This window comes from Phyllobates terribilis, unplaced genomic scaffold, assembly GCF_046119375.1.
Source record: "Phyllobates terribilis strain yellow unplaced genomic scaffold, ASM4611937v1 Scaffold_2__4_contigs__length_985480577, whole genome shotgun sequence".
Classification (NCBI taxonomy): Eukaryota; Metazoa; Chordata; class Amphibia; order Anura; family Dendrobatidae; genus Phyllobates; species Phyllobates terribilis.
Genome location: NW_027362762.1, coordinates 972194919 through 972222551, shown reverse-complemented (window position 1 = coordinate 972222551; position 27633 = coordinate 972194919). Strand labels below are relative to the sequence as shown.

At 51.0% G+C, this 27633-nt stretch overlaps 2 protein-coding genes across 3 annotated transcripts in view; one reads left to right on the top strand and one right to left on the bottom strand.

Annotated features, from left to right (window-relative positions):
- The window catches only part of WARS2 (tryptophanyl tRNA synthetase 2, mitochondrial), a 32746-nt gene extending 21609 nt beyond the window's left edge, over nucleotides 1-11137 (bottom strand). Inside the window, exon 1 of the mRNA XM_073668727.1 lies at nucleotides 11014-11137. Coding sequence (XP_073524828.1) covers nucleotides 11014-11103 — 90 coding nt within the window. The 5' untranslated portion in view covers nucleotides 11104-11137. The remainder of the gene's footprint in view (nucleotides 1-11013) is intronic.
- Nucleotides 11138-11374: 237 nt separating this feature from the next.
- HAO2 (hydroxyacid oxidase 2) overlaps nucleotides 11375-27633 on the top strand; it is a 321468-nt gene continuing 305209 nt past the window's right edge. Inside the window, exon 1 of one of the 2 annotated variants that reach the window (XM_073668731.1) lies at nucleotides 11375-11393. The gene's annotated coding sequence lies outside the window, so the exon portion shown is untranslated. Of the gene's footprint in view, nucleotides 11394-18371; nucleotides 18478-27633 lie in introns of those variants that run through there. The other variant, XM_073668729.1, reaches the window with a different exon arrangement.

Below are 27633 nucleotides of genomic sequence, written 5' to 3'. Positions count from 1 at the left end.
CACACCCCGACCATCAGCGATAATATAACCGGACGCTAGAGGGCGCTCCGCACAAACAGACCATCAGCGATGATATAACCGGACGCTAGAGGGCGCTCCGCACAAACAGACCATCAGCGATGATATAACCGGACGCTAGAGGGCGCTCCGCACACACAGACCATCAGCGATGATATAATCGGACGCTAGAGGGCGCTCCACACACACAGACCATCAGCGATGATATAACCGGACGCTAGAGGGCGCTCCGCACACACCGACCATCAGCGATGATATAATCTGACACTAGAGGGCGCTCCGCACACACCGACCATCAGCGATAATATAACCGGACGCTAGAGGGCGCTCCGCACACACAGACCATCAGCGATGATATAACCTGACACTAGAGGGCGATCCGCACACACAGACCATCAGCGATGATATAACCTGACACTAGAGGGCGCTCCGCACACACAGACCATCAGCGATGATATAACCTGACACTAGAGGGCGCTCCGCACACACCGACTATCAGCGATGATATAACCTGACGCTAGAGGGCGCTCCAAACACACAGACCATCAGCGATGATATAACCTGACACTAGAGGGCGCTCCGCACACCCCGACCATCAGCGATAATATAACCGGACGCTAGAGGGCGCTCCGCACAAACAGACCATCAGCGATGATATAACCTGACGCTAGAGGGCGCTCCACACACACAGACTATCAGCGATGATATAACCTGACACTAGAGGCAGCTCCGCACACACAGACTATCAGCGATGATATAACCTGACACTAGAGGGCGCTCCGCACACACAGACCATCAGCGATGATATAACCGGACGCTAGAGGGCGCTCCGCACACACAGACTGTCAGCGATGATATAACCTGACACTAGAGGGCGCTCCGCACACACAGACTATCAGCGATAATATAACCTGACGCTAGAGGGCGCTCCGCACACACCGACCATCAGCGATAATATAACCGGACGCTAGAGGGCGCTCCGCACAAACAGACCATCAGCGATGATATAACCGGACGCTAGAGGGCGCTCCACACACACAGACCATCAGCGATGATATAATCGGACGCTAGAGGGCGCTCCACACACACAGACCATCAGCGATGATATAACCGGACGCTAGAGGGCGCTCCGCACTCACCGACCATCAGCGATGATATAACCTGACACTAGAGGGCACTCCGCACACACCGACCATCAGCGATAATATAACCGGACGCTAGAGGGCGCTCCGCACACACCGACCATCAGCGATGATATAACCTGACACTAGAGGGCGCTCCGCACACACAGACCATCAGCGATGATATAACCTGACACTAGAGGGCGCTCCGCACACACCGACTATCAGCGATGATATAACCTGACACTAGAGGGCGCTCCGCACACACAGACCATCAGCGATGATATAACCTGACACTAGAGGGCGCTCCGCACACACCGACTATCAGCGATGATATAACCTGACGCTAGAGGGCGCTCCACACACACAGACCATCAGCGATGATATAACCTGACGCTAGAGGGCGCTCCGCACACACAGACCATCAGCGATGATATAACCTGACACTAGAGGGCGCTCCGCACACACAGACCATCAGCGATAATATAACCGGACGCTAGAGGGCGCTCCGCACACACAGACCATCAGCGTTGATATAACCTGACGCTAGAGGGCGCTCCGCACACACAGACCATCAGCGATAATATAACCGGACGCTAGAGGGCGCTCCGCAAACACACAGACCATCAGCGATGATATAACCGGACGCTAGAGGGCGCTCCGCACACACAAACCATCAGCGATGATATAACCTGACACTAGAGGGCGCTCCGCACACACCGACCATCAGCGATGATATAACCTGACGCTAGAGGGCGCTCCGCACACACAGACCATCAGCGATGATATAACCGGACGCTAGAGGGCGCTCCGCACACACAGACCATCAGCGATGATATAACCGGAAGCTAGAGGGCGCTCCGCACACACAGACCATCAGCGATGATATAACCTGACACTAGAGGGCGCTCCGCACACACCGACCATCAGCGATGATATAACCTGACACTAGAGGGCGCTCCGCACACACCGACCATCAGCGATGATATAACCTGACGCTAGAGGGCGCTCCGCACACACAGACCATCAGCGATGATATAACCTGATGCTAGAGGGAGCTCCGCACACACAGACCATCAGCGATGATATAACCTGACGCTAGAGGGCGCTCCGCACACAACGACCATCAGAGATGATATAACCGGACGCTAGAGGGCGCTCCGCACAAACAGACCATCAGCGATGATATAACCGGACGCTAGAGGGCGCTCCGCACACCCCGACCATCAGCGATAATATAACCGGACGCTAGAGGGCGCTCCGCACAAACAGACCATCAGCGATGATATAACCGGACGCTAGAGGGCGCTCCGCACACACAGACCATCAGCGATAATATAACCTGACACTAGAGGGCGCTCCGCACACACCGACCATCAGCGATAATATAACCGGACGCTAGAGGGCGCTCCGCACACACCGACCATCAGCGATGATATAACCTGACACTAGAGGGCGCTCCGCACAAACAGACCATCAGCGATGATATAACCGGACGCTAGAGGGCGCTCCGCACACACAGACCATCAGCGATGATATAACCTGACACTAGAGGGCGCTCCGCACACACCGACCATCAGCGATAATATAACCGGACGCTAGAGGGCGCTCCGCACAAACAGACCATCAGCGATGATATAACCGGACGCTAGAGGGCGCTCCGCACACACAGACCATCAGCGATAATATAACCTGACACTAGAGGGCGCTCCGCACACACCGACCATCAGCGATAATATAACCGGACGCTAGAGGGCGCTCCGCACAAACAGACCATCAGCGATGATATAACCGGACGCTAGAGGGCGCTCCGCACAAACAGACCATCAGCGATGATATAACCGGACGCTAGAGGGCGCTCCGCACACACAGACCATCAGCGATAATATAACCTGACACTAGAGGGCGCTCCGCACACCCCGACCATCAGCGATAATATAACCGGACGCTAGAGGGCGCTCCGCACAAACAGACCATCAGCGATGATATAACCGGACGCTAGAGGGCGCTCCGCACACACAGACCATCAGCGATAATATAACCTGACACTAGAGAGCGCTCCGCACAAACAGACCATCAGCGATGATATAACCTGACACTAGAGGGCGCTCCGCACACACAGACCATCAGCGATAATATAACCGGACGCTAGAGGGCGCTCCGCACACACAGACCATCAGCGATGATATAACCTGACGCTAGAGGGCGCTCCGCACACACAGACCATCAGCGATAATATAACCGGACGCTAGACGGCGCTCCACACACACACAGACCATCAGCGATGATATAACCTGACACTAGAGGGCGCTCCGCACACACAGACCATCAGCGATGATATAACCTGACGCTAGAGGGCGCTCCACACACACAGACCATCAGCGATGATATAACCGGACGCTAGAGGGCGCTCCGCACACACCGACCATCAGCGATGATATAACCTGACACTAGAGGGCGCTCCGCACACACCGACCATCAGCGATAATATAACCGGACGCTAGAGGGCGCTCCGCACAAACAGACCATCAGCGATGATATAACCGGACGCTAGAGGGCGCTCCGCACAAACAGACCATTAGCGATGATATAACCGGACGCTAGAGGGCGCTCCGCACACACCGACCATCAGCGATGATATAATCGGACGCTAGAGGGCGCTCCGCACACACCGACCATCAGCGATGATATAACCGGACGCTAGAGGGCGCTCCGCACACACAGACCATCAGCGATGATATAACCGGACGCTAGAGGGCGCTCCGCACACACCGACCATCAGCGATGATATAACCTGACACTAGAGGGCGCTCCGCACACACCGACCATCAGCGATAATATAACCGGACGCTAGAGGGCGCTCCGCACACACAGACCATCAGCGATGATATAACCTGACACTAGAGGGCGCTCCGCACACACAGACCATCAGCGATGATATAACCTGACACTAGAGGGCGCTCCGCACACACAGACCATCAGCGATGATATAACCTGACACTAGAGGGCGCTCCGCACACACCGACTATCAGCGATGATATAACCTGACGCTAGAGGGCGCTCCACACACACAGACCATCAGCGATGATATAACCTGACGCTAGAGGGCGCTCCGCACACACAGACCATCAGCGATGATATAAACTGACACTAGAGGGCGCTCCGCACACACCGACTATCAGCGATGATATAACCTGACGCTAGAGGGCGCTCCACACACCACGACCATCAGCGATAATATAACCGGATGCTAGAGGGCGCTCCGCACAAACAGACCATCAGCGATGATATAACCGGACGCTAGAGGGCGCTCCGCACACACAGACCATCAGCGATGATATAACCTGACGCTAGAGGGCGCTCCGCACACACAGATCATCAGCGATGATATAACCTGACGCTAGAGGGCGCTCCACACACACAGACCATCAGCGATGATATAACCGGACGCTAGAGGGCGCTCCGCACACACAGACCATCAGCGATGATATAACCTGACACTAGAGGGCGCTCCGCACACACCGACCATCAGCGATGATATAACCTGACGCTAGAGGGCGCTCCACACACACAGACCATCAGCGATGATATAACCTGACGCTAGAGGGCGCTCCGCACACACAGACCATCAGCGATGATATAACCTGACGCTAGAGGGCGCTCCGCACACACAGACCATCAGCGATAATATAACCGGACGCTAGAGGGCGCTCCACACACACACAGACCATCAGCGATTATATAACCTGACACTAGAGGGCGCTCCGCACACACAGACCATCAGCGATGATATAACCTGACACTAGAGGGCGCTCCACACACACAGACCATCAGCGATGATATAACCGGACGCTAGAGGGCGCTCCGCACACACCGACCATCAGCGATGATATAACCTGACACTAGAGGGCGCTCCGCACACACCGACCATCAGCGATGATATAACCGGACGCTAGAGGGCGCTCCGCACAAACAGACCATCAGCGATGATATAACCGGACGCTAGAGGGCGCTCCGCACACCCCGACCATCAGCGATAATATAACCGGACGCTAGAGGGCGCTCCGCACAAACAGACCATCAGCGATGATATAACCGGACGCTAGAGGGCGCTCCGCACACACAGACCATCAGCGATAATATAACCTGACACTAGAGGGCGCTCCGCACACACCGACCATCAGCGATAATATAACCGGACGCTAGAGGGCGCTCCGCACAAACAGACCATCAGCGATGATATAACCGGACGCTAGAGGGCGCTCCGCACACACAGACCATCAGCGATGATATAACCTGACACTAGAGGGCGCTCCGCACACACCGACCATCAGCGATAATATAACCGGACGCTAGAGGGCGCTCCGCACAAACAGACCATCAGCGATGATATAACCGGACGCTAGAGGGCGCTCCGCACACACAGACCATCAGCGATAATATAACCTGACACTAGAGGGCGCTCCGCACACACCGACCATCAGCGATAATATAACCGGACGCTAGAGGGCGCTCCGCACAAACAGACCATCAGCGATGATATAACCGGACGCTAGAGGGCGCTCCGCACACACAGACCATCAGCGATAATATAACCTGACACTAGAGAGCGCTCCGCACAAACAGACCATCAGCGATGATATAACCTGACACTAGAGGGCGCTCCGCACACACAGACCATCAGCGATAATATAACCGGACGCTAGAGGGCGCTCCGCACACACAGACCATCAGCGATGATATAACCTGACGCTAGAGGGCGCTCCGCACACACAGACCATCAGCGATAATATAACCGGACGCTAGACGGCGCTCCACACACACACAGACCATCAGCGATAATATAACCGGACGCTAGAGGGCGCTCCACACACACACAGACCATCAGCGATTATATAACCTGACACTAGAGGGCGCTCCGCACACACAGACCATCAGCGATGATATAACCTGACACTAGAGGGCGCTCCACACACACAGACCATCAGCGATGATATAACCGGACGCTAGAGGGCGCTCCGCACACACCGACCATCAGCGATGATATAACCTGACACTAGAGGGCGCTCCGCACACACCGACCATCAGCGATGATATAACCGGACGCTAGAGGGCGCTCCGCACAAACAGACCATCAGCGATGATATAACCGGACGCTAGAGGGCGCTCCGCACACCCCGACCATCAGCGATAATATAACCGGACGCTAGAGGGCGCTCCGCACAAACAGACCATCAGCGATGATATAACCGGACGCTAGAGGGCGCTCCGCACACACAGACCATCAGCGATAATATAACCTGACACTAGAGGGCGCTCCGCACACACCGACCATCAGCGATAATATAACCGGACGCTAGAGGGCGCTCCGCACAAACAGACCATCAGCGATGATATAACCGGACGCTAGAGGGCGCTCCGCACACACAGACCATCAGCGATGATATAACCTGACACTAGAGGGCGCTCCGCACACACCGACCATCAGCGATAATATAACCGGACGCTAGAGGGCGCTCCGCACAAACAGACCATCAGCGATGATATAACCGGACGCTAGAGGGCGCTCCGCACACACAGACCATCAGCGATAATATAACCTGACACTAGAGGGCGCTCCGCACACACCGACCATCAGCGATAATATAACCGGACGCTAGAGGGCGCTCCGCACAAAGAGACCATCAGCGATGATATAACCGGACGCTAGAGGGCGCTCCGCACAAACAGACCATCAGCGATGATATAACCGGACGCTAGAGGGCGCTCCGCACACACAGACCATCAGCGATAATATAACCTGACACTAGAGGGCGCTCCGCACACCCCGACCATCAGCGATAATATAACCGGACGCTAGAGGGCGCTCCGCACAAACAGACCATCAGCGATGATATAACCGGACGCTAGAGGGCGCTCCGCACACACAGACCATCAGCGATAATATAACCTGACACTAGAGAGCGCTCCGCACAAACAGACCATCAGCGATGATATAACCTGACACTAGAGGGCGCTCCGCACACACAGACTATCAGCGATGATATAACCTGACGCTAGAGGGCGCTCCGCACACACAGACCATCAGCGATAATATAACCGGACGCTAGACGGCGCTCCACACACACACAGACCATCAGCGATGATATAACCTGACACTAGAGGGCGCTCCGCACACACAGACCATCAGCGATGATATAACCTGACGCTAGAGGGCGCTCCACACACACAGACCATCAGCGATGATATAACCGGACGCTAGAGGGCGCTCCGCACACACCGACCATCAGCGATGATATAACCTGACACTAGAGGGCGCTCCGCACACACCGACCATCAGCGATAATATAACCGGACGCTAGAGGGCGCTCCGCACAAACAGACCATCAGCGATGATATAACCGGACGCTAGAGGGCGCTCCGCACAAACAGACCATTAGCGATGATATAACCGGACGCTAGAGGGCGCTCCGCACACACCGACCATCAGCGATGATATAATCGGACGCTAGAGGGCGCTCCGCACACACCGACCATCAGCGATGATATAACCGGACGCTAGAGGGCGCTCCGCACACACAGACCATCAGCGATGATATAACCGGACGCTAGAGGGCGCTCCGCACACACCGACCATCAGCGATGATATAACCTGACACTAGAGGGCGCTCCGCACACACCGACCATCAGCGATAATATAACCGGACGCTAGAGGGCGCTCCGCACACACAGACCATCAGCGATGATATAACCTGACACTAGAGGGCGCTCCGCACACACAGACCATCAGCGATGATATAACCTGACACTAGAGGGCGCTCCGCACACACCGACTATCAGCGATGATATAACCTGACGCTAGAGGGCGCTCCACACACACAGACCATCAGCGATGATATAACCTGACGCTAGAGGGCGCTCCGCACACACAGACCATCAGCGATGATATAACCTGACACTAGAGGGCGCTCCACACACACAGACCATCAGCGATGATATAACCTGACGCTAGAGGGTGCTCCGCACACACCGACCATCAGCGATGATATAACCTGACGCTAGAGGGTGCTCCGCACACACAGACCATCAGCGATAATATAACCGGACGCTAGAGGGCGCTCCGCACACACAGACCATCAGCGATGATATAACCTGACACTAGAGGGCGCTCCGCACACACAGACCATCAGCGATGATATAACCTGACGCTAGAGGGCGCTCCGCACACACAGACCATCAGCGATAATATAACCTGACGCTAGAGGGCGCTCCACACACACAGACCATCAGCGATGATATAACCTGACGCTAGAGGGCGCTCCACACACACAGACCATCAGCGATGATATAACCGGACGCTAGAGGGCGCTCCGCACACACACAGACCATCAGCGATGATATAACCGGACGCTAGAGGGCGCTCCGCACACACAGACCATCAGCGATGAAATAACCTGATACTAGAGGGCGCTCCGCACACACAGACCATCAGCGATGATATAACCTGACGCTAGAGGGCGCTCCACACACACAGACTATCAGCGATGATATAACCTGACACTAGAGGGCGCTCCGCACACACACAGACCATCAGCGATGATATAACCTGACACTAGAGGGCGCTCCGCACACACACAGACCATCAGCGATGATATAACCTGACACTAGAGGGCGCTCCGCACACACAGACCATCAGCGATGATATAACCGGACGCTAGAGGGCGCTCCGCACACACCGACCATCAGCGATGATATAACCTGACGCTAGAGGGCGCTCCGCACACACAGACCATCAGCGATATAACCTGACGCTAGAGGGCGCTCCACACACAGACCATCAGCGATGATATAACCTGACACTAGAGGGCGCTCCGCACACACCGACCATCAGCGATGATATAACCTGACGCTAGAGGGCGCTCCACACACACAGACCATCAGCGATGATATAACCGGACGCTAGAGGGCGCTCCACACACACAGACCATCAGCGATGATATAACCGGACGCTAGAGGGCGCTCCGCACACACAGACCATCAGCGATGATATAACCTGACGCTAGAGGGCGCTCCACACACACAGACTGTCAGCGATGATATAACCTGACACTAGAGGGCGCTCCGCACACACAGACCATCAGCGATGATATAACCTGACACTAGAGGGCGCTCCGCACACACAGACCATAAGCGATGATATAACCTGACGCTAGAGGGCGCTCCACACACACAGACCATCAGCGATGATATAACCGGACGCTAGAGGGCGCTCCGCACATACAGACTATCAGCGATGATACAACCGGACGCTAGAGGGCGCTCCGCACACATAGACCATCAGCGATGATATAACCTGACACCAGAGGGCGCTCCGCACACCCCGACCATCAGCGATGATATAACCGGACGCTAGAGGGCGCTCCGCACACACAGACTATCAGCGATGATATAACCTGACACTAGAGGGCGCTCCGCACACACCGACTATCAGCGATGATATAACCTGACACTAGAGGGCGCTCCGCACACACAGACCATCAGCGATGATATAACCTGACACTAGAGGGCGCTCCACACACACAGACCATCAGCGATGATATAACCTGACACTAGAGGGCGCTCCGCACACACAGACTATCAGCGATGATATAACCTGACACTAGAGGGCGCTCCGCACACACAGACCATCAGCGATGATATAACCTGACGCTAGAGGGCGCTCCACACACACAGACCATCAGCGATGATATAACCGGACGCTAGAGGGCGCTCCACACACACCGACCATCAGCGATGATATAACCTGACGCTAGAGGGCGCTCCACACACACAGACCATCAGCGATGATATAACCGGACGCTAGAGGGCGCTCCACACACACAGACCATCAGCGATGATATAACCGGACGCTAGAGGGCGCTCCACACACACAGACTGTCAGCGATGATATAACCTGACACTAGAGGGCGCTCCGCACACACAGACCATCAGCGATGATATAACCTGACACTAGAGGGCGCTCCGCACACACAGACCATAAGCGATGATATAACCTGACGCTAGAGGGCGCTCCACACACACAGACCATCAGCGATGATATAACCGGACGCTAGAGGGCGCTCCGCACATACAGACTATCAGCGATGATATAACCGGACGCTAGAGGGCGCTCCGCACACATAGACCATCAGCGATGATATAACCTGACACCAGAGGGCGCTCCGCACACCCCGACCATCAGCGATGATATAACCGGACGCTAGAGGGCGCTCCGCACACACAGACTATCAGCGATGATATAACCTGACACTAGAGGGCGCTCCGCACACACCGACTATCAGCGATATAACCTGACACTAGAGGGCGCTCCGCACACACAGACCATCAGCGATGATATAACCTGACACTAGAGGGCGCTCCACACACACACAGACCATCAGCGATGATATAACCTGACACTAGAGGGCGCTCCGCACACACAGACTATCAGCGATGATATAACCTGACACTAGAGGGCGCTCCGCACACACAGACTATCAGCGATGATATAACCGGACGCTAGAGGGCGCTCCACACACACAGACCATCAGCGATGATATAACCTGACACTAGAGGGCGCTCCGCACACACAGACTATCAGCGATGATATAACCGGACGCTAGAGGGCGCTCCGCACACACAGACCATCAGCGATGATATAACCTGACACTAGAGGGCGCTCCGCACACACAGACCATCAGCGATGATATAACCTGACACTAGAGGGCGCTCCGCACACACAGACTATCAGCGATGATATAACCGGACGCTAGAGGGCGCTCCGCACGCGGATGGATCATGTGACCAGTGGGCTGTGAGTCGGTCCCGGTGTCACCTGCGGTCGGTGCTGCCGGTCTGTGCACAATGTCCGGATCCCGTTTCTCAGCCGGCTCCGCACTGCACGCTGGACCATGGAGAGCGCCATCTTACTGACGTAAGCAGGAGGTCGGCCCCTCCCACAAGTCATGTGACCAACCAGAAGGTCGATAAGTCACGTGATCTGGAGCTACAAGTGGATCTGTTCCAGCAGCACAGAGGATTACAGCTCCAGTGAAGATGGTGTATAGAGGGGACGCTGGGGGTCGCCGTGTCCCGGGGTCTGGCTTGGGGTTGAAGCATACTGACCTTTGAGGCCTAGTGCCCACCATGGAGAAATGCTGCGGATTTTTCCTGAGCGTTTCTGCATCTCCCTGGCAGAAAAAACTCGTGCGGATTGTACGTGCGGATTGTGCGTGAGGATTGTGCGTGCGGATTGTGCGTGAGGATTGTGCGTGCGGATTGTGCGTGCGGATTGTGCGTGAGGATTGTGCGTGCGGATTGTGCGTGCGGATTGTGCGTGAGGATTGTGCGTGCGGATTGTGCGTGCGGATTGTGCGTGCGGATTGTGCGTGAGGATTGTGCGTGCGGATTGTGCGTGCGGATTGTGCGTGCGGATTGTGCGTGCGGATTGTGCGTGAGGATTGTGCGTGCGGATTGTGCGTGAGGATTGTGCGTGCGGATTGTGCGTGCGGATTGTGCGTGCGGATTGTGCGTGAGGATTGTGCGTGCGGATTGTGCGTGCGGATTGTGCGTGCGGATTGTGCGTGAGGATTGTGCGTGCGGATTGTGCGTGCGGATTGTGCGTGCGGATTGTGCGTGCGGATTGTGCGTGCGGATTGTACGTGCGGATTGTGCGTGAGGATTGTGCGTGAGGATTGTGCGTGCGGATTGTGCGTGCGGATTGTGCGTGCGGATTGTGCGTGCGGATTGTGCGTGAGGATTGTGCGTGCGGATTGTGCGTGCGGATTGTGCGTGAGGATTGTGCGTGCGGATTGTGCGTGCGGATTGTGCGTGCGGATTGTGCGTGCGGATTGTGCGTGCGGATTGTGCGTGCGGATTGTACGTGCGGATTGTGCGTGCGGATTGTGCGTGCGGATTGTGCGTGCGGATTGTGCGTGCGGATTGTGCGTGCGGATTGTGCGTGCGGATTGTACGTGAGGATTGTACGTGAGGATTGTACGTGAGGATTGTGCGTGCGGATTGTGCGTGCGGATTGTGCGTGCGGATTGTGCGTGCGGATTGTGCGTGCGGATTGTACGTGCGGATTGTACAGGTAGATTGTACGTGCGGATTGTACGTGCGGATTGTACGTGCGGATTGTGCGTGCGGATTGTGCGTGCGGATTGTGCGTGCGGATTGTACGTGAGGATTGTACGTGAGGATTGTACGTGAGGATTGTGCGTGCGGATTGTGCGTGCGGATTGTGCGTGCGGATTGTGCGTGCGGATTGTGCGTGCGGATTGTACGTGCGGATTGTACAGGTAGATTGTACGTGCGGATTGTACGTGCGGATTGTACGTGCGGATTGTACGTGCGGATTGTACGTGCGGATTGTGCGTGCGGATTGTACGTGCGGATTGTGCGTGCAGATTGTACGTGCGGATTGTACAGGTAGATTGTACGTGCGGATTGTACGTGCGGATTGTGCGTGCGGATTGTGCGTGCGGATTGTGCGTGCGGATTGTACGTGCGGATTGTGCGTGCGGATTGTGCGTGCGGATTGTGCGTGCGGATTGTACGTGCGGATTGTGCGTGCGGATTGTGCGTGCGGATTGTACAGGCGGATTGTGCGTGCGGATTGTGCGTGCGGATTGTGCGTGCGGATTGTACGTGCGGATTGTGCGTGCGGATTGTGCGTGCGGATTGTACGTGCGGATTGTGCGTGCGGATTGTGCGTGCGGATTGTGCGTGCGGATTGTGCGTGCGGATTGTGCGTGCGGATTGTCCGTGCGGATTGTACTTGCACATTGAACCGTGTGATATCTGCTTGTACAGATGTAGTGATGCGGATATTATGCGTCTCAATGGAAGTCAATGGCGGCGCTTCCGCAAAATTAATGCACATGCTGCGGATTTATGAGCGCTGCAGAAACGCTGCGGAAAAATCCCCAGCATGTGCATTGACATTGCGGAATGCCATTGGGGACCATGGGGTGCGCATTACCCTGCGTTTTTTGATGCGTTTCCGCTGCGGAAATTCCGCAGCATAAACGCATGAAAAACGCATCATGTGCATGCAGCCTTACTGTGAATCTCTATGCAAAGACCAACACTGATATTACCGTCATATAGTGATCATATAGAGCTAGATACCAGTCCTGCAGAACATATAAGAGATCACAGTACAGTTATATATAGTGACTTACAGCTGACGTTCTCTCTGATGGAGTCGTCACTTTTCCCGTCTTTTCCATCTGGCCCAGACCGGCATGACGACTTCTCCTTCCAGGACTCATCTGCAGAGATCACAGCACAGACACATCTGACTCCTCACATCTCCAGCCCCGTCCTCATCTATCCCCAATCTGCACAAACTCCTCATCCTGCTGATCCCCCAATACTAAACCTCTGCTGTCACATGTCCCTATTACTGCCCCACATAATAATGCCACCACTGTGCCCCCCACATAATAATGCCACCACTGTGCCCCCACATAATAATGCCACCACTGTGCCCCCACATAATAATGCCACCACTGTGCCCCCACATAATAATGCCACCACTGTGCCCCCACATAATAATGCCACCACTGTGTCCCACACATAATAATGCCTCCACTATACCCCCCACATAATAATGCCACCACTGTGCCCCCACATAATAATGCCTCCACTCTGCCCCCCACATAATAATGCCTCCACTCTGCCCCCCACATAATAATACCTCTACTGTGCCCTCCACATAATACCACCACTGTGCCCTCACATAATAATGCTTCCACTGTGCCCCCACATAATAATGCCACCACTGTGCCCCCACATAATAATGCCACCACTGTGCCCCCACATAATAATGCCACCACTGTGTCCCACACATAATAATGCCACCACTGTGCCCCCACATAATAATGCCACCACTGTGCCCCCACATAATAATGCCACCACTGTACCCTTCACATAACAATGCCTCCACTGTGCCCTCCATATAACAATGCCTCCACTGTGTCCCACACATAATAATGCCACCACTGTGCCCCCACATAATGCCACCACTGTGCCCCCACATAATAATGCCACCACTGTACCCTCCACATAATAATGCTTCCACTGTGCCCTCCATATAACAATGCCACCACTGTGCCCTCCATATAATAATAATAATGCCTCCACTGTGCCCTCCACATAATAATGCCTCCACTGTGCCCTCCACATAATAATGCCACCACTGTGCCCTCCACATAATAATGTCACCACTGTGCCCCCCACATGTGCCCCCACATAATAATACCACCACCGTGCCCCCACATAATAATACCACCACTGTGCCCTCCACATAATAATGCCTCCACTGTGCCCTCCACATAATAATGCCACCACTGTGCCCTCCACATAATAATGCCACCACTGTGCCACCCACATAAAAATGCCTCCACTGTGCCCCCCACATAAAAATGCCCCCACTGTGCCCCCCACATAATAATGCCACCACTGTGCTCCCCACATAATAATGTCACCACTGTACCACCCACATAATAATGCCTCCACTGTGCCCTCCACATAATAATACCACCACTGTGCCCCCCACATAATAATACCACCACTGTGCTCCCCACATAATAATGCCACCACTGTGCCCCCCACATAATAATGCCTCCACTGTGCCCTCCACATAATAATACCACCACTGTGCCCCCCACATAATAATACCACCACTGTGCCCTCCACATATAATGCCTCTACTGTGCCCCCCACATAATAATGCCACCACTGTGCCCTCCACATAATAATGTCACCACTGTGCCCCCCACATAATAATGTCACCACTATGCCCTCCACATAATAATGTCACCACTGTGCCCTCCACATAATGTCACCACTGTGCCCACCACATAATACCACCATTGTGCCCCCACATAATAATGCCTCCACTGTGCCCCCTACATAATAATGCCACCACTGTGCCCCCCACATAATAATACCACCACTGTGCCCCCACATAATGCCTCCACTGTGCCCCCCACATAATAATGCCTTCACTGTGCCCCCCACATAATAATGCCTCCACTGTGCCCCCCACATAATAATGCCTCCACTGTGCCCCCACATAATAATGCCACCACTGTGCCCCCCACATAATAATGCCTCCACTGTGCCCCCACATATGACCACTGTGTGCTCCACATAATAACGCCACCACTGTGCCCCCTACATAATAATGCCACCACTGTGCCCCCTACATAATAATGCCACCACTGTGCCCCCTACATAATAATGCCACCACTGTGCCCCCCACATAATAATGCCTCCACTGTGCCCCCACATAATAATGCCTCCACTGTGCCCCCACATATGACCACTGTGTGCTCCACATAATAACGCCACCACTGTGCCCCCTACATAATAATGCCACCACTGTGCCCCCCACATAATAATGCCACCACTGTGCCCCCTACATAATAATGCCACCACTGTGCCCCCCACATAATAATGCCTCCACTGTGCCCCCACATAATAATGCCACCACTGTGCCCCCACATAATAATGCCACCACTGTGCCCCCCACATAATAATGCCACCACTGTGCCCCCTACATAATAATGCCACCACTGTGCCCCCCACATAATAATGCCACCACTGTGCCCCCTACATAATAATGCCACCACTGTGCCCCCCACATAATAATGCCTCCACTGTGCCCCCACATAATAATGCCACCACTGTGCCCCCACATAATAATGCCTCCACTGTGCCCCCACATAATAATGCCACCACTGTGCCCCCCACATAATAATGCCACCACTGTGCCCTCCACATAATAATGCCACCACTGTGCCCCCCACATAATAATGCCTCCACTGTGCCCCCACATAATAATGCCACCACTGTGCCCCCCACATAATAATGCCACCACTGTGCCCCCCACATAATAATGCCTCCACTGTGCCCTCCACATTATAATGCCATCACTGTGCCCCCCACATAATAATGCCACCACTGTGCCCCCCCACATAATAATGCCTCCACTGTGCCCTCCACATAATAATGCCACCACTGTGCCCCCCACATAATAATACCACCACTGTGCCCTCCACATAATAATGCCACCACTGTGCCCCCCACATAATAATACCACCACTGTGCCCTCCACATATAATGCCTCTACTGTGCCCCCCACATAATAATGCCTCCACTGTGCCCTCCACATAATAATGCCTCCACTGTGCCCCCCCACATAATAATGCCTCCACTGTGCCCTCCACATAATAATGCCACCACTGTGCCCCCCACATAATAATACCACCACTGTGCCCTCCACATATAATGCCTCTACTGTGCCCCCCACATAATAATGCCTCCACTGTGCCCTCCACATTATAATGCCATCACTGTGCCCCCCACATAATAATGCCACCACTGTGCCCCCCCACATAATAATGCCCCCAGATACTAATAACGCCTCCTTTGTTCCCTCTAGATGGTAAAACTGACCCCTAGAAAATATTACTGCACTCTGCAAATGCCCTAAAAAAGAGAGGCCACATTTTGCCTCTAGAAAGTAATAATTCCTCATGTGCATTAGGGAGACAGTCAAAAAAATGTGCAGATTTTTAGTCTTCTCCCCTGGGAATAATCCCCTGCGGTGTGAGTGTAACATTTATTAATCATCTGAAAACTACCAATTATTTGTATTAAATGTCTTGCATCAAAGTAAATGTAGAATTTTACAGTAGTTTCCAGCTTTATTTGGTTCAGGATAGTCCTGGCGATGCTTCTCCTTCCACCGGAGAATAAACTGTTTCTGGTCTTCTTGTGCACAGTGGAGCGTTTGCCGGTATCCTTCACCATTTCCCACCGCAGGGACCAGGGCTCATCCCACTGAACGCCCTTTCTCTATTACCATGGGCGTAACGCTACTCAGACAATACAGGGTGCGGGTAAAACAGTGTGGCAATACTTTACTGAACCACAAAGGGGACAATAAACACATAGAACCGTCCCAGCAAGTGCAAATTATGGAGCCTCACCCTTCCGCTGGCCGGCCGGGATTAAAGCAGCTGCAACTTCAGGACTTCCAGGATCGTCTACCGCAACCAGTGACCCCCCCGCTTCTGGCGGACCCCCACAGAGAGAAGGTAGCAGCAAGCTTAGGAAGCTGACAGTCCATCGAGGTACAAGGCCAGGAGACCCGAGCGTCCCAACCTGGCTTCTCCAAACATCTAAATGGGCTCAGTGATGGTCAATGGAGCAGATCTGTATCCCTCCAGCTTGGGTCGTGATCCCTTCAGCTGGCGTCCTGTAGAGTGTCAAATCTGTTGGAACCATGGTTCCCTGGCTGTTGTCCTATAGAGACTCCCTACAGAAGGATATAGGTCCCTTTTTATGCCCACATCAATCCTCCAGGCTATCATCCACAGGTCAGGGGCAAGGTGGGATGAGGTCAATTCTCATTGTTTGAGTATTTAATCAGTCTGTTTAGTTTGTCCTTCACTGTTTGCAGGTCAACAAGCTACATGGACTTATGTAGTGGGTGTCAGGGAAATATTAATGTCAGGAAAATATTAACAGAATATTAACCATTCCTCCCTTATTCCCCTTTTGCTCAGCACAAAAGCCCCAATTAACACAGTCACGAGGGAGGCCTTACACAAACAAATGCCAGCCAAGAACTGGTACAAGCTAACTAAAATGCAAATGTATTTCCTCTTAACACAGACCTGAGATACAATGACACCTTCTCCCAGGCCAGAGTTTGGAGGAAAGAGGAAATGGTTCGTTAAGTTCAAAGGCATTCCCAAACAATTCCCGGCTACTAGCCATAGCCAGGTCGACTCCAATATGAAATATTGTGAGTTCCATACGTCCGGCAATAACGGGACCCATATTTTTAGAGGTAAAATCAGCGAGGGAATGATAGGGATATTTTTTCTGCAGCTGAAAAACACTACATAGAGCTATAGCGCAAAACCCCCAGAATAGCAGATTGCAGCTATGTGATGTGTGGTTTCTAACTGAAGATAAAATCATAAGGGAAAAAATGGCTTTGTTTGCATGCTTCTGCGATCAATGAGCGATGAGTTATCACAGAAGTTAGCGTTTTTAATAAAAATGTACAGGCTGGAGACCGGCCCACATGATGTCACCACAGGGGGCGTGTGGGTAAATCTCCCCTTAGGTATAAGAGAACCCATGGACATTACAGAAGGACTCATTGCCAGGGGGGAATAAGAATTATAAGCAACGGGTCCTGTTCGATAACAGCATAATCAACTGGGGAGCCCCTCCTCCTCCTATACTGAGTCGTCGCAGTGAACTTCATAGTGTAAGTTTCACCTTTTTATCCTGTTTATTTTATTTAACTGCTTATGTAATTTTAATGTCTCCTTTATAACATCCTTGTATATATTTTATATATATTTAATAGTTTCTTTTGTTCTGTAATCGTTCCCTCCCCCGAAGCCATATATGCTACCAAAACGCAGGCGTCTGGCCAGGCCTGTATTATATTTCAAACTCGGCCGGTGGTGGCGGAGAATAATAATAGTTGGGGTATTGTGAAGCTGACAGTGACCGTACGAAGGGCGTAACACGGATTCCAGGCTTTGGAACCCAGAGGTGTGACGCTATACTCTCACTGGTCGCTTGCCGATATCCATGTAGCGAGTAGTCAGGATTGCGTGCTCATGATTCCGGACGAAGTACTGACAGCGTGACGGCAGGGTGAGAATCGCGTGATCTCCCCGGTGTCGTCCCTGTGTTGGAATCCCTGACAATGGGTAATCAACATTTTAGCAAACATCGATTGGTCAATTACCCTACGTCACTGTCGCCCAAAGATAGCAACACAATAAAGGATAGGAGCAGATATAATAAGTAATCTGTAGCCACTCAACAATTCCCAAACCTCAACTCAATCTACAACAAGAATCAACGTTCAGACATATGAACAACAGCTCATGTCCCTAGGCCTACTAAATATACACCTGGCACACAGACACTCCCTCCATGAAATATCACAGGTGTAATACAGACACTCCCTCCATGAAATATCACAGGTGTAATACAGACACTCCCTCCATGAAATATCACAGGTGTAATACAGACACTCCCTCCATGAAATATCACAGGTGTAATACAAAAACACCACCATGAAATATCACAGACGTAACACAGAAACACCACCATGAAATATCACAGATGTAATACAGAAACACCCACATGAAATATCAAAGGTGTAATACAGACACTCCCCCCGTGTAATATCACAGGTGTAATACAGACTCTCCCCCGTGTAATATCACAGGTGTAATACAGACACTCCCCCCGTGTAATATCACAGGTGTAATACAGACACTCCCCCGTGTAATATCACCGGTGTAATACAGATGCTCCCCCGTGTAATATCACAGGTGTAATACAGACGCTCCCCTGTGTAATATCACAGGTGTAATACAGACTCTCCCCCGTGTAATATCACAGGTGTAATACAGACTCTCCCCCGTGTAATATCACAGGTGTAATACAGACTCTCCCCCGTGTAATATCACAGGTGTAATACAGACACTCCCCCCGTGTAATATCACAGGTGTAATACAGACACTCCCCCGTGTAATATCACCGGTGTAATACAGACACTCCCCCCGTGTAATATCACAGGTGTAATACAGACACTCCCCCCGTGTAATATCACAGGTGTAATACAGACGCTCCCCTGTGTAATATCACAGGTGTAATACAGACTCTCCCCCGTGTAATATCACAGGTGTAATACAGACACTCCCCCCGTGTAATATCACAGGTGTAATACAGACTCTCCCCCGTGTAATATCACAGGTGTAATACAGACACTCCCCCCGTGTAATATCACAGGTGTAATACAGACACTCCCCCGTGTAATATCACCGGTGTAATACAGACACTCCCCCCGTGTAATATCACAGGTGTAATACAGACACTCCCCCCGTGTAATATCACAGGTGTAATACAGACTCTCCCCCGTGTAATATCACAGGTGTAATACAGACACTCCCCCGGTGTAATATCACAGGTGTAATACAGACACTCCCCCGTGTAATATCACCGGTGTAATACAGATGCTCCCCCGTGTAATATCACAGGTGTAATACAGACACTCCCCCCGTGTAATATCACAGGTGTAATACAGACACACCCCCCTTGTAATATCACAGGTGTAATACAGACACTCCCCCCGTGTAATTATCACAGGTGTAATACAGACACTCCCCCCGTGTAATATCACAGGTGTAATACAGACTCATCCCCCGTGTAATATCACAGGTGTAATACAGACACTCCCCCGTGTAATATCACAGGTGTAATACAGACACTCCCCCCGTGTAATATCACAGGTGTAATACAGACACTCACCCCGTGTAATATCACAGGTGTAATACAGACACTCCCCCCCGTGTAATATCACAGGTGTAATACAGACGCTCCCCCGTGTAATATCACAGGTGTAATACAGACTCATCCCCCGTGTAATATCACAGGTGTAATACAGACTCATCCCCCGTGTAATATCACAGGTGTAATACAGACTCATCCCCCGTGTAATATCACTGGTGTAATACAGACTCATCCCCCGTGTAATATCACTGGTGTAATACAGACACTCCCCGTGTAATATCACTGGTGTAATACAGACACTCCCCCCGTGTAATATCACAGGTGTAATACAGACACTCCCCCCGTGTAATATCACAGGTGTAATACAGACACTCCCCCCGTGTAATATCACAGGTGTAATACAGACACTCCCCCCGTGTAATATCACAGGTGTAATACAGACACTCCCCCCGTGTAATATCACAGGTGTAATACTGACACTCCCCCCGTGTAATATCACAGGTGTAATACAGACACTCCCCCCGTGTAATATCACAGGTGTAATACAGACTCATCCCCCGTGTAATATCACAGGTGTAATACAGACACTCCCCCGGTGTAATATCACAGGTGTAATACAGACTCATCCCCCGTGTAATATCACAGGTGTAATACAGACACTCCCCCCGTGTAATATCACAGGTGTAATACAGACACTCCCCCCGTGTAATATCACAGGTTTAATACAGACACTCCCCCCGTGTAATATCTCAGGTGTAATACAGACACTCCCCCCGTGTAATATCACAGGTGTAATACAGACTCATCCCCCGTGTAATATCACAGGTGTAATACAGACACTCCCCCCGTGTAATATCACAGGTGTAATACAGACACTCCCCCCGTGTAATATCTCAGGTGTGATACAGACACTCCCCCCGTGTAATATCACAGGTGTAATACAGACACTCCCCCCGTGTAATATCACAGGTGTAATACAGACACTCCTCCGTGTAATATCACAGGTGTAATACAGACACTCCCCCGTGTAATATCACAGGTGTAATACAGACACTCCCCCGTGTAATATCACAGGTGTAATACAGACACTCCCCCGTGTAATATCACAGGTGTAATACAGACACTCCCCCGTGTAATATCACAGGTGTAATACAGACACTCCCCCCGTGTACTATCACAGGTGTAATACAGACACTCCCCCCGTGTAATATCACAGGTGTAATACAGACACTCCCCCTTGTAATATCACAGGTGTAATACAGACACTCCCCCCGTGTAATATCACAGGTGTAATACAGACACTCCCCCCGTGTAATATCTCAGGTGTAATACAGACTCCCCCCGTGTAATATCACAGGTGTAATACAGACTCATCCCCCGTGTAATATCACAGGTGTAATACAGACACTCCCCCCGTGTAATATCACAGGTGTAATACAGACACTCCCCCCGTGTAATATCTCAGGTGTGATACAGACACTCCCCCCGTGTAATATCACAGGTGTAATACAGACACTCCCCCCGTGTAATATCACAGGTGTAATACAGACACTCCTCCGTGTAATATCACAGGTGTAATACAGACACTCCCCCGTGTAATATCACAGGTGTAATACAGACACTCCCCCGTGTAATATCACAGGTGTAATACAGACACTCCCCCGTGTAATATCACAGGTGTAATACAGACACTCCCCCGTGTAATATCACAGGTGTAATACAGACACTCCCCCCGTGTAATATCACAGGTGTAATACAGACACTCCCCCGTGTACTATCACAGGTGTAATACAGACACTCCCCCTTGTAATATCACAGGTGTAATACAGACACTCCCCCTTGTAATATCACAGGTGTAATACAGACACTCCCCCCGTGTAATATCACAGGTGTAATACAGACACTCCCCCCGTGTAATATCACAGGTGTAATACAGACTCATCCCCCGTGTAATATCACAGGTGTAATACAGACACTCCCCCGTGTAATATCACAGGTGTAATACAGACACTCCCCCCGTGTAATATCACAGGTGTAATACAGACACTCCCTCCGTGTAATATCACAGGTGTAATACAGACACTCCCCCCCGTGTAATATCACAGGTGTAATACAGACGCTCCCCCGTGTAATATCACAGGTGTAATACAGACTCATCCCCCGTGTAATATCACAGGTGTAATACAGACTCATCCCCCGTGTAATATCACAGGTGTAATACAGACTCATCCCCCGTGTAATATCACTGGTGTAATACAGACTCATCCCCCGTGTAATATCACTGGTGTAATACAGACACTCCCCATGTAATATCACAGGTGTAATACAGACACTCCCCCCGTGTAATATCACAGGTGTAATACAGACACTCCCCCCGTGTAATATCACAGGTGTAATACAGACACTCCCCCCGTGTAATATCACAGGTGTAATACTGACACTCCCCCCGTGTAATATCACAGGTGTAATACAGACACTCCCCCCGTGTAATATCACAGGTGTAATACAGACTCATCCCCCGTGTAATATCACAGGTGTAATACAGACACTCCCCCGGTGTAATATCACAGGTGTAATACAGACTCATCCCCCGTGTAATATCACAGGTGTAATACAGACACTCCCCCCGTGTAATATCACAGGTGTAATACAGACACTCCCCCCGTGTAATATCACAGGTGTAATACAGACACTCCCCCCGTGTAATATCTCAGGTGTAATACAGACACTCCCCCCGTGTAATATCACAGGTGTAATACAGACTCATCCCCCGTGTAATATCACAGGTGTAATACAGACACTCCCCCCGTGTAATATCACAGGTGTAATACAGACACTCCCCCCGTGTAATATCTCAGGTGTGATACAGACACTCCCCCCGTGTAATATCACAGGTGTAATACAGACACTCCCCCCGTGTAATATCACAGGTGTAATACAGACACTCCTCCGTGTAATATCACAGGTGTAATACAGACACTCCCCCGTGTAATATCACAGGTGTAATACAGACACTCCCCCGTCTAATATCACAGGTGTAATACAGACACTCCCCCGTCTAATATCATAGGTGTAATACAGACACTCCCCCGTGTAATATCACAGGTGTAATACAGACACTCCCCCGTGTAATATCACAGGTGTAATACAGACACTCCCCCCGTGTAATATCACAGGTGTAATACAGACACTCCCCCCGTGTACTATCACAGGTGTAATACAGACACTCCCCCGTGTAATATCACAGGTGTAATACAGACACTCCCCCGTGTAATATCACAGGTGTAATACAGACACTCCCCCGTGTAATATCACAGGTGTAATACAGACTCATCCCCAGTGTAATATCACAGGTGTAATACAGACACTCCCCCCGTGTAATATCACAGGTGTAATACAGACACTCCCCCCGTGTAATATCACAGGTGTAATACAGACACTCCCCCCGTGTAATATCACAGGTGTAATACAGACACTCCCCCCGTGTAATATCACAGGTGTAATACAGACACTCCCCCCGTGTAATATCACAGGTGTAATACAGACACTCCCCCGTGTAATATCACAGGTGTAATACAGACACTCCCCCCGTGTAATATCACAGGTGTAATACAGACTCATCCCCCATGTAATATCACAGGTGTAATACAGACACTCCCCCCGTGTAATATCACAGGTGTAATACAGACACTCCCCCGTGTAATATCACAGGTGTAATACAGACACTCCCCCCGTGTGATATCACAGGTGTAATACAGACACTCCCCCCGTGTAATATCACAGGTGTAATACAGACACTCCCCCCGTGTAATATCACAGGTGTAATACAGACTCATCCCCCGTGTAATATCACAGGTGTAATACAGACACCCCCCCCGTGTAATATCACAGGTGTAATACAGACACTCCCCCGTGTAATATCACAGGTGTAATACAGACACTCCCCCCGTGTAATATCACAGGTGTAATACAGACACTCCCCCCGTGTAATATCACAGGTGTAATACAGACACTCCCCCCGTGTAATATCACAGGTGTAATACAGACTCATCCCCCGTGTAATATCACAGGTGTAATACAGACACTCCCCCGGTGTAATATCACAGGTGTAATACAGACTCATCCCCCGTGTAATATCACAGGTGTAATACAGACACTCCCCCCGTGTAATATCACAGGTGTAATACAGACACTCCCCCCGTGTAATATCACAGGTGTAATACAGACACTCCCCCCGTGTAATATCACAGGTGTAATACAGACACTCCCCCCGTGTAATATCTCAGGTGTAATACAGACACTCCCCCCGTGTAATATCACAGGTGTAATACAGACTCATCCCCCGTGTAATATCACAGGTGTAATACAGACACTCCCCCCGTGTAATATCACAGGTGTAATACAGATACTCCCCCCGTGTAATATCTCAGGTGTGATACAGACACGCCCCCCGTGTAATATCACAGGTGTAATAAAGACACTCCCCCCGTGTAATATCACAGGTGTAATACAGACACTCCTCCGTGTAATATCACAGGTGTAATACAGACACTCCCCCGTGTAATATCACAGGTGTAATACAGACACTCCCCCGTGTAATATCACAGGTGTAATACAGACACTCCCCCGTGTAATATCACAGGTGTAATACAGACACTCCCCCCGTGTACTATCACAGGTGTAATACAGACACTCCCCCGTGTAATATCACAGGTGTAATACAGACACTCCCCCGTGTAATATCACAGGTGTAATACAGACTCATCCCCCGTGTAATATCACAGGTGTAATACAGACAATCCCCCCGTGTAATATCACAGGTGTAATACAGACACTCCCCCCGTGTAATATCACAGGTGTAATACAGACACTCCCCCAGTGTAATATCACAGGTGTAATACAGACACTCCCCCCGTGTAATATCACAGGTGTAATACAGACACTCCCCCCGTATAATATCACAGGTGTAATACAGACTCATCCCCCATATAATATCACAGGTGTAATACAGACACTCCCCCCGTGTAATATCACAGGTGTAATACAGACACTCCCCCGTGTAATATCACAGGTGTAATACAGACACTCCCCCGTGTAATATCACAGGTGTAATACAGACACTCCCCCCGTGTAATATCACAGGTGTAATACAGACACTCCCCCCGTGTAATATCACAGGTGTAATACAGACACTCCCCCCCGTGTAATATCACAGGTGTAATACAGACTCATCCCCCGTGTAATATCACGGGTGTAATACAGACACTCCCCCCGTGTAATATCACGGGTGTAATACAGACACTCCCCCGTGTAATATCACAGGTGTAATACAGACACTCCCCCCGTGTAATATCACAGGTGTAATAGACACTCCTCCGTGTAATATCACAGGTGTAATACAGACACTCCCCCGTGTAATATCACAGGTGTAATACAGACACTCCCCCGTGTAATATCACAGGTGTAATACAGACACTCCCCCCGTGTAATATCACAGGTGTAATACAGACACTCCCCCGTGTAATATCACAGGTGTAATACAGACACTCCCCCCGTGTAATATCACAGGTGTAATAGACACTCCTCCGTGTAATATCACAGGTGTAATATAGACACTCCCCCGTGTAATATCACAGGTGTAATACAGACACTCCCCCGTGTAATATCACAGGTGTAATACAGACACTCCCCCCGTGTAATATCACAGGTGTAATACAGACACTCCCCCCGTGTAATATCACAGGTGTAATACAGACACTCCCCCCGTGTAATATCACAGGTGTAATACAGACACTCCCCCGTGTAATATCACAGGTGTAATACAGACTCATCCCCCGTGTAATATCACAGGTGTAATACAGACACTCCCCCCGTGTAATATCACAGGTGTAATACAGACACTCCCCCCGTGTAATATCACAGGTGTAATACAGACACTCCTCCGTGTAATATCACAGGTGTAATACAGACACTCCCCCGTGTAATATCACAGGTGTAATACAGACACTCCCCCGTGTAATATCACAGGTGTAATACAGACACTCCCCCCGTGTAATATCACAGGTGTAATACAGACACTCCCCCCGTGTAATATCACAGGTGTAATACAGACACTCCCTCCGTGTAATATCACAGGTGTAATACAGACACTCCCCCCGTGTAATATCACAGGTGTAATACAGACTCATCCCCCGTGTAATATCACGGGTGTAATACAGACACTCCCCCCGTGTAATATCACAGGTGTAATACAGACACTCCCCCCGTGTAATATCACAGGTGTAATACAGACACTCCCCCCGTGTAATATCACAGGTGTAATACAGACACTCCCCCCGTGTAATATCACAGGTGTAATACAGACACTCCCCCCGTGTAATATCACAGGTGTAATACAGACACTCCCCCGTGTAATATCACAGGTGTAATACAGACACTCCCCCGTGTAATATCACAGGTGTAATAAAGACACTCCCCCGTGTAATATCACAGGTGTAATACAGACACTCCCCCGTGTAATATCACAGGTGTAATACAGACACTCCCCCCGTGTAATATCACAGGTGTAATACAGACACTCCCCCCGTGTAATATCACAGGTGTAATACAGACACTCCCCCCGTGTAATATCACAGGTGTAATACAGACACTCCCCCCGTGTAATATCACAGGTGTAATACAGACTCATCCCCCGTGTAATATCACGGGTGTAATACAGACACTCCCCCCGTGTAATATCACGGGTGTAATACAGACACTCCCCCGTGTAATATCACAGGTGTAATACAGACACTCCCCCCGTGTAATATCACAGGTGTAATAGACACTCCCCCCGTGTAATATCACAGGTGTAATACAGACACTCCCCCGTGTAATATCACAGGTGTAATACAGACACTCCCCCGTGTAATATCACAGGTGTAATACAGACACTCCCCCCGTGTAATATCACAGGTGTAATACAGACACTCCCCCGTGTAATATCACAGGTGTAATACAGACACTCCCCCCGTGTAATATCACAGGTGTAATAGACACTCCTCCGTGTAATATCACAGGTGTAATACAGACACTCCCCCGTGTAATATCACAGGTGTAATACAGACAC